Source organism: Cladophialophora psammophila, assembly GCF_000585535.1.
Source record: "Cladophialophora psammophila CBS 110553 chromosome Unknown aczJe-supercont1.12, whole genome shotgun sequence".
Taxonomy (NCBI): Eukaryota; Fungi; Ascomycota; class Eurotiomycetes; order Chaetothyriales; family Herpotrichiellaceae; genus Cladophialophora; species Cladophialophora psammophila.
The window spans coordinates 971,564-986,277 of NW_006912933.1; the positions used below are offsets into that span (position 1 = coordinate 971,564).

Consider the following 14,714-nt stretch of genomic DNA (forward strand, 5'->3'; position numbering starts at 1 on the left):
TTACACATGATCCTACGACTCTTCTTTTCTCATCCTCAGAATCTTCGGCTGGCGGCTGCTGGTTCCCACAAGCCACCCAGACAAATTCATCATATATATTTGCCTGATGCAGAAGTTGACTCGAATGGCAGAGCATGGTTCTCGGTTTCTATTGCCTCTGTTGTGGAGTTGACTCCATCTGCTCTAGCGGGTCGTCATCCTCTAGAAGAGACCGTGGTTCTTCAAGAATTTCGGCCACTTCTTTCTGGCCAACCAATATTCGGGCTTGATTGTACGACAACTGGCGGTCGACAAGTACTTCTCCAATAAGGGTCATTGTTTCGCGTACCTGTCAAGGCCATGTGATCAGCATACTCCATCAACTGAATCCAAGTGTTTGATAGAGCGTGGTCTATTCTGGTCTCAGAAACTTTCTAGTAATGGTCGAATCATGGCCAACAAGGATTAAGCGGCCCCGAAGGCCGGATTTCATATCGGCGAGTGAAAGGTTGGGGTTCATCACTGTGAGTTCAAGTTTGCAGTAAAGGATAAAACACTTACGACAGCAACTCTTTCTTCGCTTTCCACTTCTCCGTAACCTGCTCTCAAACGTTGTCTTTCTTTTTCTCGAGTCAAGGTTCGATTCTGTTCCTTGACGCACACCCAGTACAGTTTATGGAGGTCTTCGAAAGATTTCACGGACAGTTCCTTATATGTCCAAGCCCGACCTGTTTTCCCATGGCAATGGTCAGTCCACATTATTACGGCTCTCCGTAAAAGGGAGCAAAAGATTATCCACATACCATGGCTCGACTCATCATCAGGTGGAAGCAGTGCCTGTTTTGACTTATCAAAGAAGCCCCATAGCCCATGGTCCTCAGAATCTGCATATTCTGCTGCAGTACCCCTGTGGTCTCGTGCCACGGGCACTGGAAGGGGATATTTCCACAGTCCCCGCATGCTCCTGGGTCCTGTCCGTCGAATCGCTGAAACGCCTCTTTTCTTATTCCTATCAATCTTAGGACGTGCATGTATTGCCCAGTTTGGATGACTAGTCTTTTGGCCCTTTTTTGTTGCATATGATCGAAAGAGAGTTAAGGATGTTGCTGCGGTGGTGGAGGGTCGTGCGAAAGCTGGTGCGAGGAACAGGGGGATGCTTGTCATCGATGGAGGCCCAACGAGGGCTCTAGACACTGATGCCATCCTTGGCTCGTAGAGGTCTTCGAAGCAATGCAATGGACTGTGAAATTTTCCAGGGCGGTGTGGAGCATAGGAGTCCAAGGATAGAAGAAGCTCTGGGAGGTCAGGACTAAAAAACTGCGCCAAGAATGACTCGCTACACCTTCCTCTTTCTAGAGATAGATCTGGCTAACCAAATTCAGAAGCGTCAACAAACCGATTGTCTCAATCACTGGGAGGGTCGATCGCTCATGCGCCTGGACGTCCCGAACTGGATTGACTACGTTCACAGTATAGATTGTCATCATGAAGATCATCGAGCTGGTCATTGACGGGTAAGAGTTCCGCAGATGTTGCTTTGTACATTCTCGATGAACTAACCTCCGCAGCTTCAAATCCTACAGCCAGAGAACCGTCATATCTGGCTGGGATCAAAGTTTCAATGCGGTGACAGGACTCAACGGATCCGGAAAGTCCAATATCCTCGACTCAATATGTTTTGTACTGGGCATCACCAACATGTCCACCGTCCGAGCGCAGAACCTCCAAGACCTCATCTACAAGCGCGGCCAAGCGGGAGTAACAAAAGCCAGTGTAACGATTGTTTTTGACAACAGCGACAAGAACACTAGTCCAATCGGCTTCGAAGAATATGCACAGATTAGCGTGACGCGACAGATAGTCATGGGTGGGACAAGCAAATATCTCATCAATGGTCACCGAGCGCAGCAGACGACAGTACAGAATCTGTTCCAGAGCGTTGGGCTAAACATCAACAACCCGAATTTCATCATCATGCAGGGACGAATCACAAAAGTTCTCAATATGAAAGCAGCTGAAATTCTGGCAATGATCGAAGAAGCTGCAGGAACCCGTATGTTTGAGGATCGGAAAGAAAAAGCTGTCAAGACAATGGCGAAGAAGGAAATGAAGGTGGTTGAGATAGAGGGCCTGTTGCGAGAAGAAATCGAGCCCAAACTGGACAAATTACGCGGCGAGAAGCGAGCGTGGTTGGACTATCAAAAAACACAAAGCGAGCTCGAGAGATTGACACGGGTGGTGGTTGCAGCGGACTATGTTCGATCTGGCGAAAGGATGAAGAGCGCAACTCAAGAACACGAAGTCAAGCGAGCGAAAGTACAACACCTGGAGGAGAATGCCGTTAAGCTGAAACGCGAGATTGAGAACTTGGACGAAGACGCTCAACGTGTTCGCGCTGTTCGAGAAACGGAGATGCGCAAAGGCGGCCGTTTTCAAGCAATCGAGTCTCAGGTGAAAGAGTTGAGCCATGAGCTTGTACGCCTAGCAACCGTGCTTGATCTAAAGCAGTCCAGTTTGTCTGAAGAAGAGCAGAAAAAGAAAGACATTGCGAAATCTGTCACGAATCTGGAAAAGCAAGTGAGGGACAAGAAGGCAGGGCTCGCGAAGTTGCAGTCGCAATGGGACAGTGCAAAGGCCGAACATGATTCTCAGAACTCTGAAGTCGAGAAGAAGGAAGAGCTCCTGTCAACGCTGCAGACCGGAGTCGCCTCCCGTGAAGGGCAAGAAAGTGGGTATCAAGGCCAACTGCAAGATGCTAGAAACCGGTTGACAGCTGCAACCACCGAACAAGAACAAGCCAAGATGAAGACCTCACACCTTGAGAAGCGAATAAAAGAAGACGAACCACGAGCCAAAAAAGCCCGAGAACAGAACGCTGACCTCCTCCAAGGTCTTGAAGTGCTCCGCAAGGAAGCACAGAAGCTGGACAGCGACCTGCAAAAATTGGGATTCGAACCTGGCCGTGAAGAGAGGATCCGGGCGCAGGAAGTTGCCCTTCAAAGGAGTATCCGGAGTCTGACCCAACAAGCCGACGAGCTGAAGCGAAAAGTTGCTAACGTTGACTTTCATTTCAGCGACCCCTCGCCACACTTTGATCGTTCGAGGGTGAAAGGGTTGGTTGCCCAACTCTTTACTTTGGACAAGGACAAATCTGTCGCCGGCACCGCCCTCGAGATATGTGCCGGCGGTAGATTGTACAACGTTGTCGTTGACACGGCAGACACTGGAACACAGCTGCTCCAGCACGGAAAGCTGAAAAAGCGAGTGACCATCATTCCTCTGAACAAGATTTCAGCCTTTAGAGCTTCAGCGGAGAAGGTTGGAGCAGCACAGCGAATAGCACCCGGCAAGGTTGATCTCGCCTTGTCCCTGATCGGATACGATCACGAAGTATCTGCCGCTATGGATTACGTTTTTGGGACGACATTGATCTGCCAGGATGCAGAAACAGCGAAACGGGTGACATTCGATCCAGCAGTTAGGCTGAAGAGCGTGACGCTTGAGGGTGATGTCTACGACCCAGCAGGTACACTTTCTGGAGGGAGTGCTCCGAATTCCAGCGGTGTCCTTGTCATCCTCCAGAAGCTGAATGAAGTCACGAAAGAATTACAGAAGCATCAATCAGAACTCCAGCAGCTCCAAGAGACAATGAAGAAGGAGCAATCAAAGCTAGCCAATATCAAGGCCGTCAAACAAGAGCTAGATCTTAAAGGTCACGAAATCAAACTTGCAGAGGAGCAGATCTCTGGCAATTCTTCCTCGTCAATTATCCAGGCTGTCGAGGAGATGAAAACAACAATCGTGCAGCTGAAGCAAGATATGGCAAATGCCAAAGCCAGAGAAGCTGAAGCAGCAAGAGATGTGAAGCGGATAGAAAAGGACATGGAGGACTTTAGCAAGAACAAGGACAGCAAGCTCAAGGAACTCGAAAAGTCATTGGCCGACCTGAAAAATTCACTCACCAAGACATCCGCTGCAATCAAATCATTTCAGAAAGAGTTGCAAGATACAAAGATTGACTGTGAGCAAGCTGAAAGCGATTTGAATGCTGCTCTGGAGCAACTTTCCGAGGCCGATACCGCGATTGAGACCCAGAAAGAAGAACTCGGAAACCTTCGGCAAGAAGAAGCCACTGTGAAGAGCAACCATGATATTGCACAGGCCCAACTCGACGACGAACGAGCAAAACTGATGGGATTCGACGACGAGCTACGTGAACTGGAACAGGCCAAATCTAAGAAATCCAAACAGATCGCCGAAGAAGCGCTCGAGGTACAAAAGTTGGGCCATGCGGTCGAGAAAGCCCAGAAAGACGCCCAAGCAGCTGCGCAACTGGTGGCTGCGCTGGAAAAGGAACATGATTGGATTGAAGATAACAAAGATCAATTCGGCCGTGCCGGCACCCCCTATGATTTCCATGGCAAGAATCTCTCCGAGAGTCGAGCAACTCTGAAAAACGTCACCGAGAGATTCCAAGGGATGAAGAAGAAGATCAATCCCAAGGTGATGCCCATGATCGATAGCGTCGAGAAGAAAGAGGCATCCCTGAAGAACATGCTCCGTACTGTGATCCGGGACAAGAAGAAGATTGAGGAGACGATTAGCACGCTGGACGAATACAAGAAAGAAGCCCTCATCAAGACATGGCGCAAAGTCACCGAGGACTTTGGGAATATCTTTTCGGACCTCTTGCCCGGGAACAACAGTGCGAAATTGGTGCCATTGGATGACAATATTGATCGAATCCAGGAAGGGTTGGAGGTGAAGGTGTGTTTGGGCAAGGTGTGGAAACAGAGCCTCACGGAGCTTTCTGGGGGTCAAAGGTATGTTTTCTCCCCGTCCAGTTGCCGCAGGACTAATTGATCTTCACAGATCGCTCATTGCGCTATCCCTCATCCTCGCCCTGTTACAATTCAAGCCCGCTCCAATGTATATCCTGGACGAAGTGGACGCGGCACTGGACCTTTCGCACACCCAAAACATCGGTCGGATTATCAAAACAAGGTTTCAAGGCTCGCAATTTATCGTCGTCAGTTTGAAGGACGGCATGTTTCAAAATGCCAATCGTGTTTTCCGGACGAGGTTTAGCGAAGGAACCAGTGTGGTTTCAGTCATGACGCCCGGCGAGTTGAAGGGCTGAGGGTTTGTTTGCCTGTGTCGCAAGGTTCGTGACGGCCGCACTCGTGTTGGAGGCATCTTGGGCGTGATGAGAGATGATGGGACGGAATGGTCTAGGTCCATTTGGAGATACCGGTTGGTTTGGATGATGAGTTTATGACTTGACGAGAGCATGTGTTGTGGTGAAGAAGTTGGGTGGTCTTCTGCTTGCTGGTTGGTGGTCAGATGCGGCGATGAAGCCCAAATTCATCTTGTTCAACGAGTCTGGTCCTTCCTTCACCTTGTTCCCAAACTTCCCATCACTTCTTCCACGACACCCCTCACGCCCGAAATCTCGTGGGCAAACCTGCCTAAGAACAACCCATCGACCCATTGCCCCAATCCGTTTCCTCCATTGTTCTTCCCGCTCCACAGCCCGGGCCCGGCGCTGCCCCCATACACGACCTTCACGTCCGCTCTTCTCCCAGGCACAATTTGCCTCGCGACCTCTCGGATGGCCTGTACGACGGGGCCGACGTAATCGACGCCGGCGGGCTCGGCGGCGCCAATGGCCCAGACGGGCTCGTACGCGAAAATGACGGGCGCGTCGAGCGGCACGGCGGTCAAGACGCTCTGGATCTGCGGGCGCAGCTGGGCCATGGCGACGCCGACGGCCTGGCTCATGGGGCCTCTGAGATCAGGCCTGTCCAGTTCCCCGATGCACACCAGGGGAACCATGTGCGCGGCGCAGACGGCGGCGGCTTTTGCGGCGGCGGTGACGTCGTTTTCGCCCAGGTAGCGACGGCGCTCGGCGTGGTTGAGCTCGATGATAGAGCAGCCTAGTTCCTTGATTCCGGGCACAACGATCTCGCCTGTGAAGGCGCCGTAGGTGGTCGAGGGGTAGACGTTCTGCGCGCCGAGAGCGATGGGCCACGACGAAGAGTCCAGGCGCGTCCCGCCTCCAGCCCCTCCTTCAGATGAAGAAGGCGGGAATTCTGAGCTCAGAACCTGTGCACACGGATATATTGTGAGAAAGTCCGGGATGAGAACGAAGAGGACGTCGGAGCTATGTCTCTGTAGGAGGGGGAGGATGTTGTGGGCCGGGTCGAGGAGGGAGGCGAGGTATGCCAGTGTGCGGGACGGGGAGAAGTAGGCCTTTGTCGAGGTGAGGATCAGTTTGGAGGGGAGATGAGGATATGGGGTTGATCCAGACATTGTTTCTGGTGGTTTGTTATGTCTGGTCGTGATTGTGGTGGTAGGGTGATTGGTGTTGTCGTCTCCAGTGAGCAACAGCAGCCGCCGCAGAGTGCGAGAGGGACGAGTATTGGAGTTGAAGCAATTCGAAGGGTCGTATTTTGGTCAAAGGTCAACCAATATCCAGTACATAATTATCCATCTATTCACACATCGATCCATCCATGGTTCGACCCCTCTTTTGATCCCTCTTTTGTGTACTTGCTCGCCTTGTTTGCTCGATATACAGCACCTACTCCCCCCCTGGCCGGGGAGATTCTCGAATCTCATCCCGCCCGGCCCCCACCATCCCATTCCCCCACGTGTCCATGTGTAGACGAAAACTTATTCTGCATTTAACCGGCCCGGATGTCTGGATACGGCAGTCCCGATGGTCGGGACTTTGGAGAAACAAAGAGCACAGAAAGCAATGACGCCAGAGGGGGAGGGGAGGGCTGGGGAGGGCAACAGCGGAGCGGGCATCGGACACGGCGATGGACGCCGTCGCCCGCTTCTTGCGATGATGTGCACGAGCGACCGGCGGCAAATGGGCTGGCAAGGCAATTCAACAAAAAGAGACCTGAAAGATCTGACCACGGATCGACTGTTGGCGCCGGATTCATAAATTATATTGGATTCTCTTTTCTCGAGTGCCGTGTTTCAATCGTCCAGATAATAATACCGTGAACCCCCTTCTCTACATACACGGATTAAATCAAGCCGAAGGCCGACACCCACCACCCACACAACCCCATCCCACATTAAGAACATGGCCGCGACCAACGGCACGGCCAAAACCCCCATCCGCGTCGTCGTGGGCAGCGACAACGCCGGCCACGCCTACAAGACCGCCCTGAAGGAGGTGCTCAAGAAGCACGCGGGCGTGACGCACGTTCTGGACGTCGGCGTCGTCGATGCCGACGACGCCACCGCATACCCGCATCTGGCGGTCGATGCGTGCAAGAAGATCAAGTCGGGAGAGGTACGGTCTTTGGCCCTCTCCTTCTTTTTGGCCAGGAGCGAGCCAGAGGGAATGGAACGTTTTTGTTTTGGCTAACCAGGTGGCTGTGTATCCAACAACAGGCCGACCGCGCCCTCCTCATCTGCGGCACGGGTCTCGGCGTCGCCATCTCAGCCAACAAAGTCGAGGGCATCCGCGCCGTGACCGCGCACGACCCCTACAGCGTCGAACGCAGCGTGCTCTCCAACAACGCCCAGGTCCTGTGCTTCGGCCAGCGCGTCATCGGCCTCGAACTGGCCAAGAAGCTGGTCGACGAGTGGGTCGAGCTGCGCTTTGACGAGACGAGCGCGAGCGCAGAGAAGGTCGCCCATATAACTAAGTACGAGGAGCAGTTTGGCGAGTTGTGAGCGATAATCGAGAGGGCAGGAAAACACCACAAAAGAGAAGAGAGGGATGGTGGGAAGAAGAAGAAGAAGAAGAAGAAGAAGAAGAAGAAGAAGAAGAAGAAGAAGAAGAACAACAACAACAACAACAAAGAAGAACAGGACGAATATCTGCGCCACGCACGGCTCTTTACATGTTTGGATTGCAGGATGATTTTTGTTTTTGGTTTGGATCAGGATGTGGACTCTGCGCAAAAAGTCTGCCATGTGCGTATAGAAGAGCATGTCTGTGGCCAGCATCTTCTTGTTATATATGATACTTCCCATATCCACGATGCAACAACGAAGCAGCCTCGATCCAGCCCTGGCCTGGGTCATGAAGCCAGAACTAGTCTTGCGCATTACGCAGTCTTCCCTTTCTCCGGACCGATGTTGTGCAGAATCTGCCTTTTCACTCTGACAAACGCGTCGACGCCCATCAAACACGCTAAATTCACAGATAGGGCCGCAGACCGTTAGCCAAACCATGTTTCTGAATTGACCATGTCCCAGCCAGCATTGGGCAGGGCTTCGCATTCATACCAAGAACAAAGACCACATTTCCGCGTGCACTCACAGCATGCCCGTGAATGAGGGGGAAGGAAGGACGTACGTACCTAATACCAAGTATGGGACGTAGAGGCCATACAGGTCTGATTTCTGTGCCGAGGTGTAACCTTCCCAGTCGGAAATATCCACGACGCACGTTAGCGTTGTGACGGCGACCTCGAGGGCGAAGATCAGGAGATGAAGCGGGACGAGCGGATGATCTGGGACGGGTCTCAGCAGTGCGAGATCGAACGCACAGGAAGCTCTCTTCAAGGACGAGACAGGACGACGCAGAAAGAAGTTGCGCTCGAGTCTTGGAACTGTTGAACGCTTGCTTACCCTTGAAAATCCCCCAAACCATCCACAAGCTAATCGGCACATGATACAAAGCTTCAATCCACATGTAGGCCATGAACCACGCTGGCGGGCTGATGAAGAATTTGTCCCGAAAGTTCTGGAGCTGGTATGTTCGCAGCGTGTGTGAGAGCGGCGAGACGAGGAACGACGGGAGGATCGAGGATAGGTCAACCACTATTAGTAGAAATCTCAATATCATTGTTTTCCTCAGGTGAGACGCGGCGATGGTAAGGCGAGAGGGCGGGAAAGGGGGTTAAGCCTTGCGTCCAATCCCCTTGTCTTCTTGTGTGTTGGGAATGGAGAGCGACACAGAGAGCGTGGGTGAGCTCTTGGATATCTGACCAATCGCCCCCGAACTAGGGTGTGTTTTTCGAAACGACTCGAACCAAACTTACAGAACATGATGGGCACATGCACGAGGAAGAAGCCCAGATACAGTACATCGAGCTTCCTGGCAGACAGCGGGCGGCGGTGGGAGTGTTGTCGTGGCGCTGTGGTTGACGCTGGTGAGATTGCCATCTTTGGGTAATTATATAGGTCGAGGTAAAAGAGAGAACGACACTGTGAGAGAGATGTAGGCGGGTGGTACGGTTCAATACAAGTAGAAGTACGTTCGGCGCGAGCGAGAAACCAACGAGACATTCAGGGGCTTCTCAATCGGGAAAGCTGGTCAGATTCCAATTTTGTTCGGTGCAACCGACCAAATGACTGTGTCTGGTAATTCCTGAAGACTGTCACATGTCGACCTTTGCGAGACTCCAAAAAGCTCACCCAACTACCTGGTTATGACTCTTGCGCACATCGTTTACAAAATGCATCGTGTCAGGCAAGGCAAAAACATGACCTCTCATCCTAGAAGTTGGCCGACTCTCTCTACAACCTCCCGGGCAACCCTTGTCGTTTCCTCATCTAGGCCTGCTGCTCTCCCCTGCTGCAACAAGGCTCGCATTGTTTCCTGCACTCTCGTCGCGGCTGCTTCACTCCCAAAGATCACAGACCCTGCCCGCGTCGAATCGTGGAACCATCTACCTACCACATAGACCAGTTCTGACGCGATGTATTTGCGATTAGATCCCACAAAGGGAGCATCGCCCGAGAAGAATATCGTTTCCAAGATCTCAAAAAGCCGCTCACAGGGGATCTCCAGGGAAAGGAAAATGTCAACGACCCAATGCGGAGGCGCCACGTTGCGTTGATGTTCGAACGAGTATTTCTCCAAGATGGGTAGTAAAGTCTGGACAGGGAACGTCGTCTCCGACACGCGTAATTTGCTGCCCAGACTCCTTACCTCGTCGGCAATGGCTTCGAACGGCTGGATCTGTCCTTCCTCTTGCACCTTGTCATGCACCGACTGAAGGAGCTGCTGCCAAGTTTGCTTGATCTGTGCCGGATCCCGATGATCGGCAACTTGATAGATCAGGAGACACAGGTCATAGTACCCGGCATTGTCCGCATAGTTGTTGAACAGCGTGTTAATGTCCAGGATCTGTCCGTTGACTTGATCGAGGACTTCTTGTCTCCGTTCGGGCCCGAGTCGATAGTCGTCACGCAGGCGTTGGAGCACCTCTTCTTGTATGTCCGCGATGTCAATGAGTTCGGTGATTTCTTGCAGTAACTGTTGCTTCGTCTTACGGCTCCCTCCCGGGGTGTAGGTGGATGCGTTGGCTCTCGCTCTGCTCAGATACTCGAGTCTCTTTTCAAGCGAAAGTGGGAAAGCGCTTCGGGCAAGTTGCAATTGGATCTTGGCCGCCTCGGAAAATTGATTCGTCTGGCAGTAGTATTTCCACAGCAGATCCGCATAAAGGATGTCCTCAGACGACTTGCGTTGCAAGTAAGTGACAATGAATGGGGATTCCGTCGCGAGCAGGCGATCGTACCATCCCTGCTGCAGATACCAATCGTAGAGATTCGTCAAAAACGCCTCGTCCTTTGAACGGCTGATCACATCGTATGCTTCGTTCCGCCTGGTCACAGCTATCGTTGGGTGACCATCCACGAAACTTGGACCTTGCTCGGTGGTCTTATCCACCGCGACAATGACCGCGTGGATGAGGTCGTAGCACTGACTCCTGAGATCAAATTTTGCTTTCCGAGGGTCTGGCTCTGGCCGACCTTCCGCCATCCAGGACAAGGCCTCATTAGCCTTGTCCTTTTCGTGAGCAACCCGGAGGACAAGTTGTATGGCTCCGGCGAAGAACTGCAGATCCGTGTATTGTTTCACAGCCGACTCCAGGTAGTCATGGGGCAGACTGTGGGCCACCTTTTCAAAGAGTTTCAAGCTTTCATTAAGAAGATTTCGTGAAGAGTCACCATTCGTCCCTGCTTCTGCTGCTCGTCTCAGTTGCTCTTGTGCTTTGAATATCACGACATCGTCTGCGCTGCAAAAGCTCCCACACTTTCTGCGGAGCGCTTCAGCAACTGTCTCGACATTGGACCCTTTCGCGATATTGCGGTTCACGATGGCTTTGACGAGCTCTTTCGCAAGCTCATAACCTTTCTTTGTCGTGAAGAGTTCCTCAAAAGTAAGCTTCAGCATCTCTGGTCTGGAAGTCTCCGGCAGCAGTGGCACTATCTCCGCGACCTTCTCTTCGAATAAGACTAGAATAAAAGAAAGGCCTTCAATGGTGTCTGATGTAAACTTGACTAGTGAATGCAAGGCACGGTGTTCTCCTTGCAGAGCGATCTCGTCGTCCTTGGTGCTTGTTGCTGGAAGATCATCAGGCCCGCTAAGACCTTTGATGAAGCTCTTGTTCGTCTGAAAGAAGCGTTGGAGCGCGGACAACGATTCTTGGACGTCCCTCAACTTCTTGAGAGGTACGGCAGGATTGATCTGATAGCCGGCCGGTGTGGTCGACTCCATTGCAATCACGTTCTTCCACGTTGATCTCAATAAGCGAGAAATGTACAAAGCAATTGCCGCGTGGCGCGGCGAAGGTCGTACAGCGTCGATCAAAGGGACCGATCTGTCCGTGATTGAGTTTTGATTGATGCTTGGCTTGCCGCCGTACTCAATGAAAGTCTTGCGAGCAAGCTCGAGGACTTCCGGGTCGTTGACCCGCATCGACTGAGCATTGCCGGTGTCTTCAACTCCCTGACCACAGGCGACCGCAAGCGCTGTTGCCAGAGTCTCGGTCCTCCCATAAGCCCGAATCAGGTTGCTGACCTCGTGCTGAAATCCTTCGGGTCCGCCGCCTTGACTGCTCAAAGCCGCAAAAATGTCCACCAAGCGGCGTCTTCTGATGATGTGGATGCCGGTGTTCGTCAAGATTGCAACCTCTGGGATAGGCTTGTCAAATTGTACGGCCAAGTCATTCCCGTAGCCGACCGGGCTTGAGATGGGAGCAGAGTATGGGGTCACCAACCCTATGTCCTCTGCACGGCTGCCGAGTGAGAGCCATATTGCAGATTCCGAAGTTCGACTTGTCTGCCCGGGTTCGGAGCTCCTCAGTAGTCTACCGGCATCAGGGGCAGAAATAAATAATTGGTCAGTGGGTGAGTTGGCATCCCTAGCAGTGAAGCAAAAGAAGTATCCGGGCGAGTACCGCGCAGCAAGTCGAGTCGTCGTCAAGGTCTTGATGGGTTGATGAACATCGCTCGAAGAACCCGTACCCCATGTGCTTGAATGGCCTGTATTGGACGACAGCGGCGGTACTTTGACATGTTGTGCCTGTACGCTGATTGGAGCACCGGCTCGAGCTGAAGACCCGTAGCCGTAGCTTGTGGCGCTTTTGGCACTGAGGTATATTCGATAACCAGTTGCTGTGACAGCTACCAGGTGATATCTTGACGCTTCGGCAGCTGGAAGAGCTGATATCGATACAATCTTGACTCGATTGTTGAGGGATTCGCTCTGGTTAATGATATGACCGATGTTATCGTAGATCTCGGATGCAGGTTTTGTGACCAAAAGTGGTAATCCGCCTCCGGGCTTGATGTGGAATACGCGAATATTAGAAGCGGAAGAAAGGGTGTAAAGGAGGTCTCTGCTGTCATCCACCACGATCTGTTCCACATACTCTCGATGACCGTGACTGAAGCTGCTGAACGTCCACGTCAAAGACTTGGCAGCACCGCTAGTGTGACAAATCTTCGAACATCGACTTGCAAACCACCGATCCTCTTGCTGATATGTGAGCTCATATATGTCATTGTCCGTCCTGCCACCGAAAAATATCCTCCCAGTTTTTGCGGAGGAAGCGATGACACTGACATCGAGACCCCTAACTGAGACCGACATACCAGTCTGGAACAGAGATAGAGCAGGTGAGCCGCCTGGACTCGAGTCTGTACCCAGGCCCAGCAGAAATATGTCTGCAGTTGTCGCAATGACAATGACATGTTTGATATTCGGTAGAAAGACACCCGCTCGAGGGACAGCGAGTTTAACAGCAAGGATGCTGTGCGACTGTCCCTCAAAACCCAGTAGTTCGGGCCTCGATGCAGAGTAGTCCCACATGTACAGGGCATTGTCGATTGTAGTCCAAGCATACCTCAACTCCGGAAATAGTCCCATACTCGTCGTCAACTGCGCATTATTATACTGCTCGAATATCTCGTCTGGGATTCTGTAGAAGCCGGCTCTCTGAAACGGTGCCCATGTTGTCGAAGACTGGATATCATAATCGGCAGAGTAACCCTGAGACAAGTAACTGTCGACTTCTGGGAATCGCGATTCACTTGCGAGAGATTCGTTGATTGTGCGCGCAGCTCTTTCCACGGGCTCGAGTGCTTCGGGTGGCCGCATTGACGCTTGAACGGGCGCTTCAGGAGGATTCGTGGTGATGAGGGTTGTCGAGGGTTGAGAAGGGATGAGGGCCGGGCGGGACATTGGCGTCGTGAAAGACTGGAAGGAAGGAGCAGGTATTGCTGGAGGGCGCGCGGCAGGAGTCTGAGGCCAGATGCCTGGCACAGGCCGGACGGGCGTCTGCGCAATTACAGAGCCCATCGTGCGCCGGGATTGTTGTCGTTGGCAAGAGTAGGAGGTCGGCTTAAATATGAACAGACATCAAGCAAGACAGCCGCCGTGCAACGACAGCACAAAAGGCGATTGCGGATGTCTGTGCAGAGGCGACGCGGTAACAAGGATTTCGGAGTGAACAACGCGAAATATTGAACCCAAACACAGCCGGACGCCAGTGCTCGCAGAAGTGTCAACCTGCGGTTTAATCGAGACAAAAGATGGAAATGTACGAGTAAACGCGAAGCGACTGGAGATGGAAAGTAATGCGGGCAGACCAAAAGAAGTTTAGCGTCAGGAACCATGACTCGCGTAAACAATTTTGTATCTTTCCCTGCTCTCCACTGCTCTACAAGTACTTCGACAAGTAGATCTACTAGTGCGTCTTGATCCCCTTTCCTGCCTGTCACGACCTGTTGTTTCCTAAGTCCCGGGACATGGCATCAATCCTCAATTCTAGACTCTTACTTCTATTCGACCAACCGCTTTGCTCTCGATGTATCCGCAGAAATGCAGCTTCCGCCCTGCGCTGGTCATCCACATCGACCGAAGCTCCAGCTTCGCCTCTGCTGGCCAAGATCAAGAATGACTTGAAGAGCGCCATGCGCGCAAAGGACACATCGAGGTAAGGCAACACACGCCACATACACATTCCGTCTGGTATACACTCCGTTCCAATACCTTCAAATGCTGAGACAACCCCGAGGTAAGATTAACCGTCCTCCGGGGCACCATCTCTGAAATCAACCAAGCGGCCTCCTCTCCCACGCCCATCAAAACCGATCTCCAAGTTCTAGCACTACTTCGCAAACGGAAATCCGCCACAGAGACAGCGATCAAGGAAGCCGAAGCTGCCAAACGGCCGGACTTGGCGGAGAAGCAAGCAAAAGAGATGGAGGTTATTGACGAATTGGTGGGGAGTGTGAAGTTGATAGACCCCGCGGCTCTCAGGACGGTGGTCAGGGGGAAGATAGAGACGCTGAGAAACACGACGCAGGGAGAGTTGAAGCAAGGCGTTGTTATGAAGGAGCTGTTGAAGCCCGGAGGTGAACTGGACGGGAAACCATTGGAGAATAAGATGTTGGCAGAGTTGGTGAGGGAGGAATTATTGAGCAACCATAATCCCTCGTGAGGATGGGGAACTTTGTTTACAACCACA

At 52.2% G+C, this 14,714-nt stretch overlaps 7 protein-coding genes across 7 annotated transcripts; 3 read left to right on the plus strand and 4 right to left on the minus strand.

Moving 5' to 3' along the window:
* Nucleotides 1–148: 148 nt before the first annotated feature.
* On the minus strand, nt 149–939 carry A1O5_08040 (uncharacterized protein; the record flags this gene model as incomplete). Its single annotated transcript, XM_007748625.1, has 3 exons — nt 149–328; nt 541–707; nt 783–939. The coding sequence occupies 3 exons, from the start codon at nt 937–939 to the stop codon at nt 149–151; spliced, it is 504 nt and encodes a 167-aa protein (XP_007746815.1).
* A 525-nt stretch (nt 940–1,464) lies between these two features.
* Nucleotides 1,465–5,119, plus strand: A1O5_08041 (structural maintenance-chromosome 2; the record flags this gene model as incomplete). The annotated part of the gene is made up of 3 exons (XM_007748626.1): nt 1,465–1,493; nt 1,548–4,802; nt 4,852–5,119. The coding sequence occupies 3 exons, from the start codon at nt 1,465–1,467 to the stop codon at nt 5,117–5,119; spliced, it is 3,552 nt and encodes a 1,183-aa protein (XP_007746816.1).
* A 254-nt stretch (nt 5,120–5,373) lies between these two features.
* Nucleotides 5,374–6,291, minus strand: A1O5_08042 (triosephosphate isomerase; the record flags this gene model as incomplete). The annotated part of the gene is made up of 1 exon (XM_007748627.1): nt 5,374–6,291. The coding sequence occupies one exon, from the start codon at nt 6,289–6,291 to the stop codon at nt 5,374–5,376; it is 918 nt and encodes a 305-aa protein (XP_007746817.1).
* Nucleotides 6,292–7,078: 787 nt separating this feature from the next.
* Nucleotides 7,079–7,677, plus strand: A1O5_08043 (ribose 5-phosphate isomerase B; the record flags this gene model as incomplete). The annotated part of the gene is made up of 2 exons (XM_007748628.1): nt 7,079–7,291; nt 7,393–7,677. 2 exons carry the CDS (start codon nt 7,079–7,081, stop codon nt 7,675–7,677), a joined length of 498 nt encoding a protein of 165 aa, XP_007746818.1.
* Nucleotides 7,678–8,054: 377 nt separating this feature from the next.
* Nucleotides 8,055–8,653, minus strand: A1O5_08044 (uncharacterized protein; the record flags this gene model as incomplete). Its single annotated transcript, XM_007748629.1, has 3 exons — nt 8,055–8,140; nt 8,310–8,462; nt 8,581–8,653. 3 exons carry the CDS (start codon nt 8,651–8,653, stop codon nt 8,055–8,057), a joined length of 312 nt encoding a protein of 103 aa, XP_007746819.1.
* Nucleotides 8,654–9,445: 792 nt separating this feature from the next.
* A1O5_08045 (uncharacterized protein) lies at nt 9,446–13,543 on the minus strand (the record flags this gene model as incomplete). Its single annotated transcript, XM_007748630.1, has 1 exon — nt 9,446–13,543. The coding sequence occupies one exon, from the start codon at nt 13,541–13,543 to the stop codon at nt 9,446–9,448; it is 4,098 nt and encodes a 1,365-aa protein (XP_007746820.1).
* Nucleotides 13,544–13,992: 449 nt separating this feature from the next.
* On the plus strand, nt 13,993–14,687 carry A1O5_08046 (uncharacterized protein; the record flags this gene model as incomplete). The annotated part of the gene is made up of 2 exons (XM_007748631.1): nt 13,993–14,180; nt 14,267–14,687. The coding sequence occupies 2 exons, from the start codon at nt 13,993–13,995 to the stop codon at nt 14,685–14,687; spliced, it is 609 nt and encodes a 202-aa protein (XP_007746821.1).
* Nucleotides 14,688–14,714: the final 27 nt, after the last annotated feature.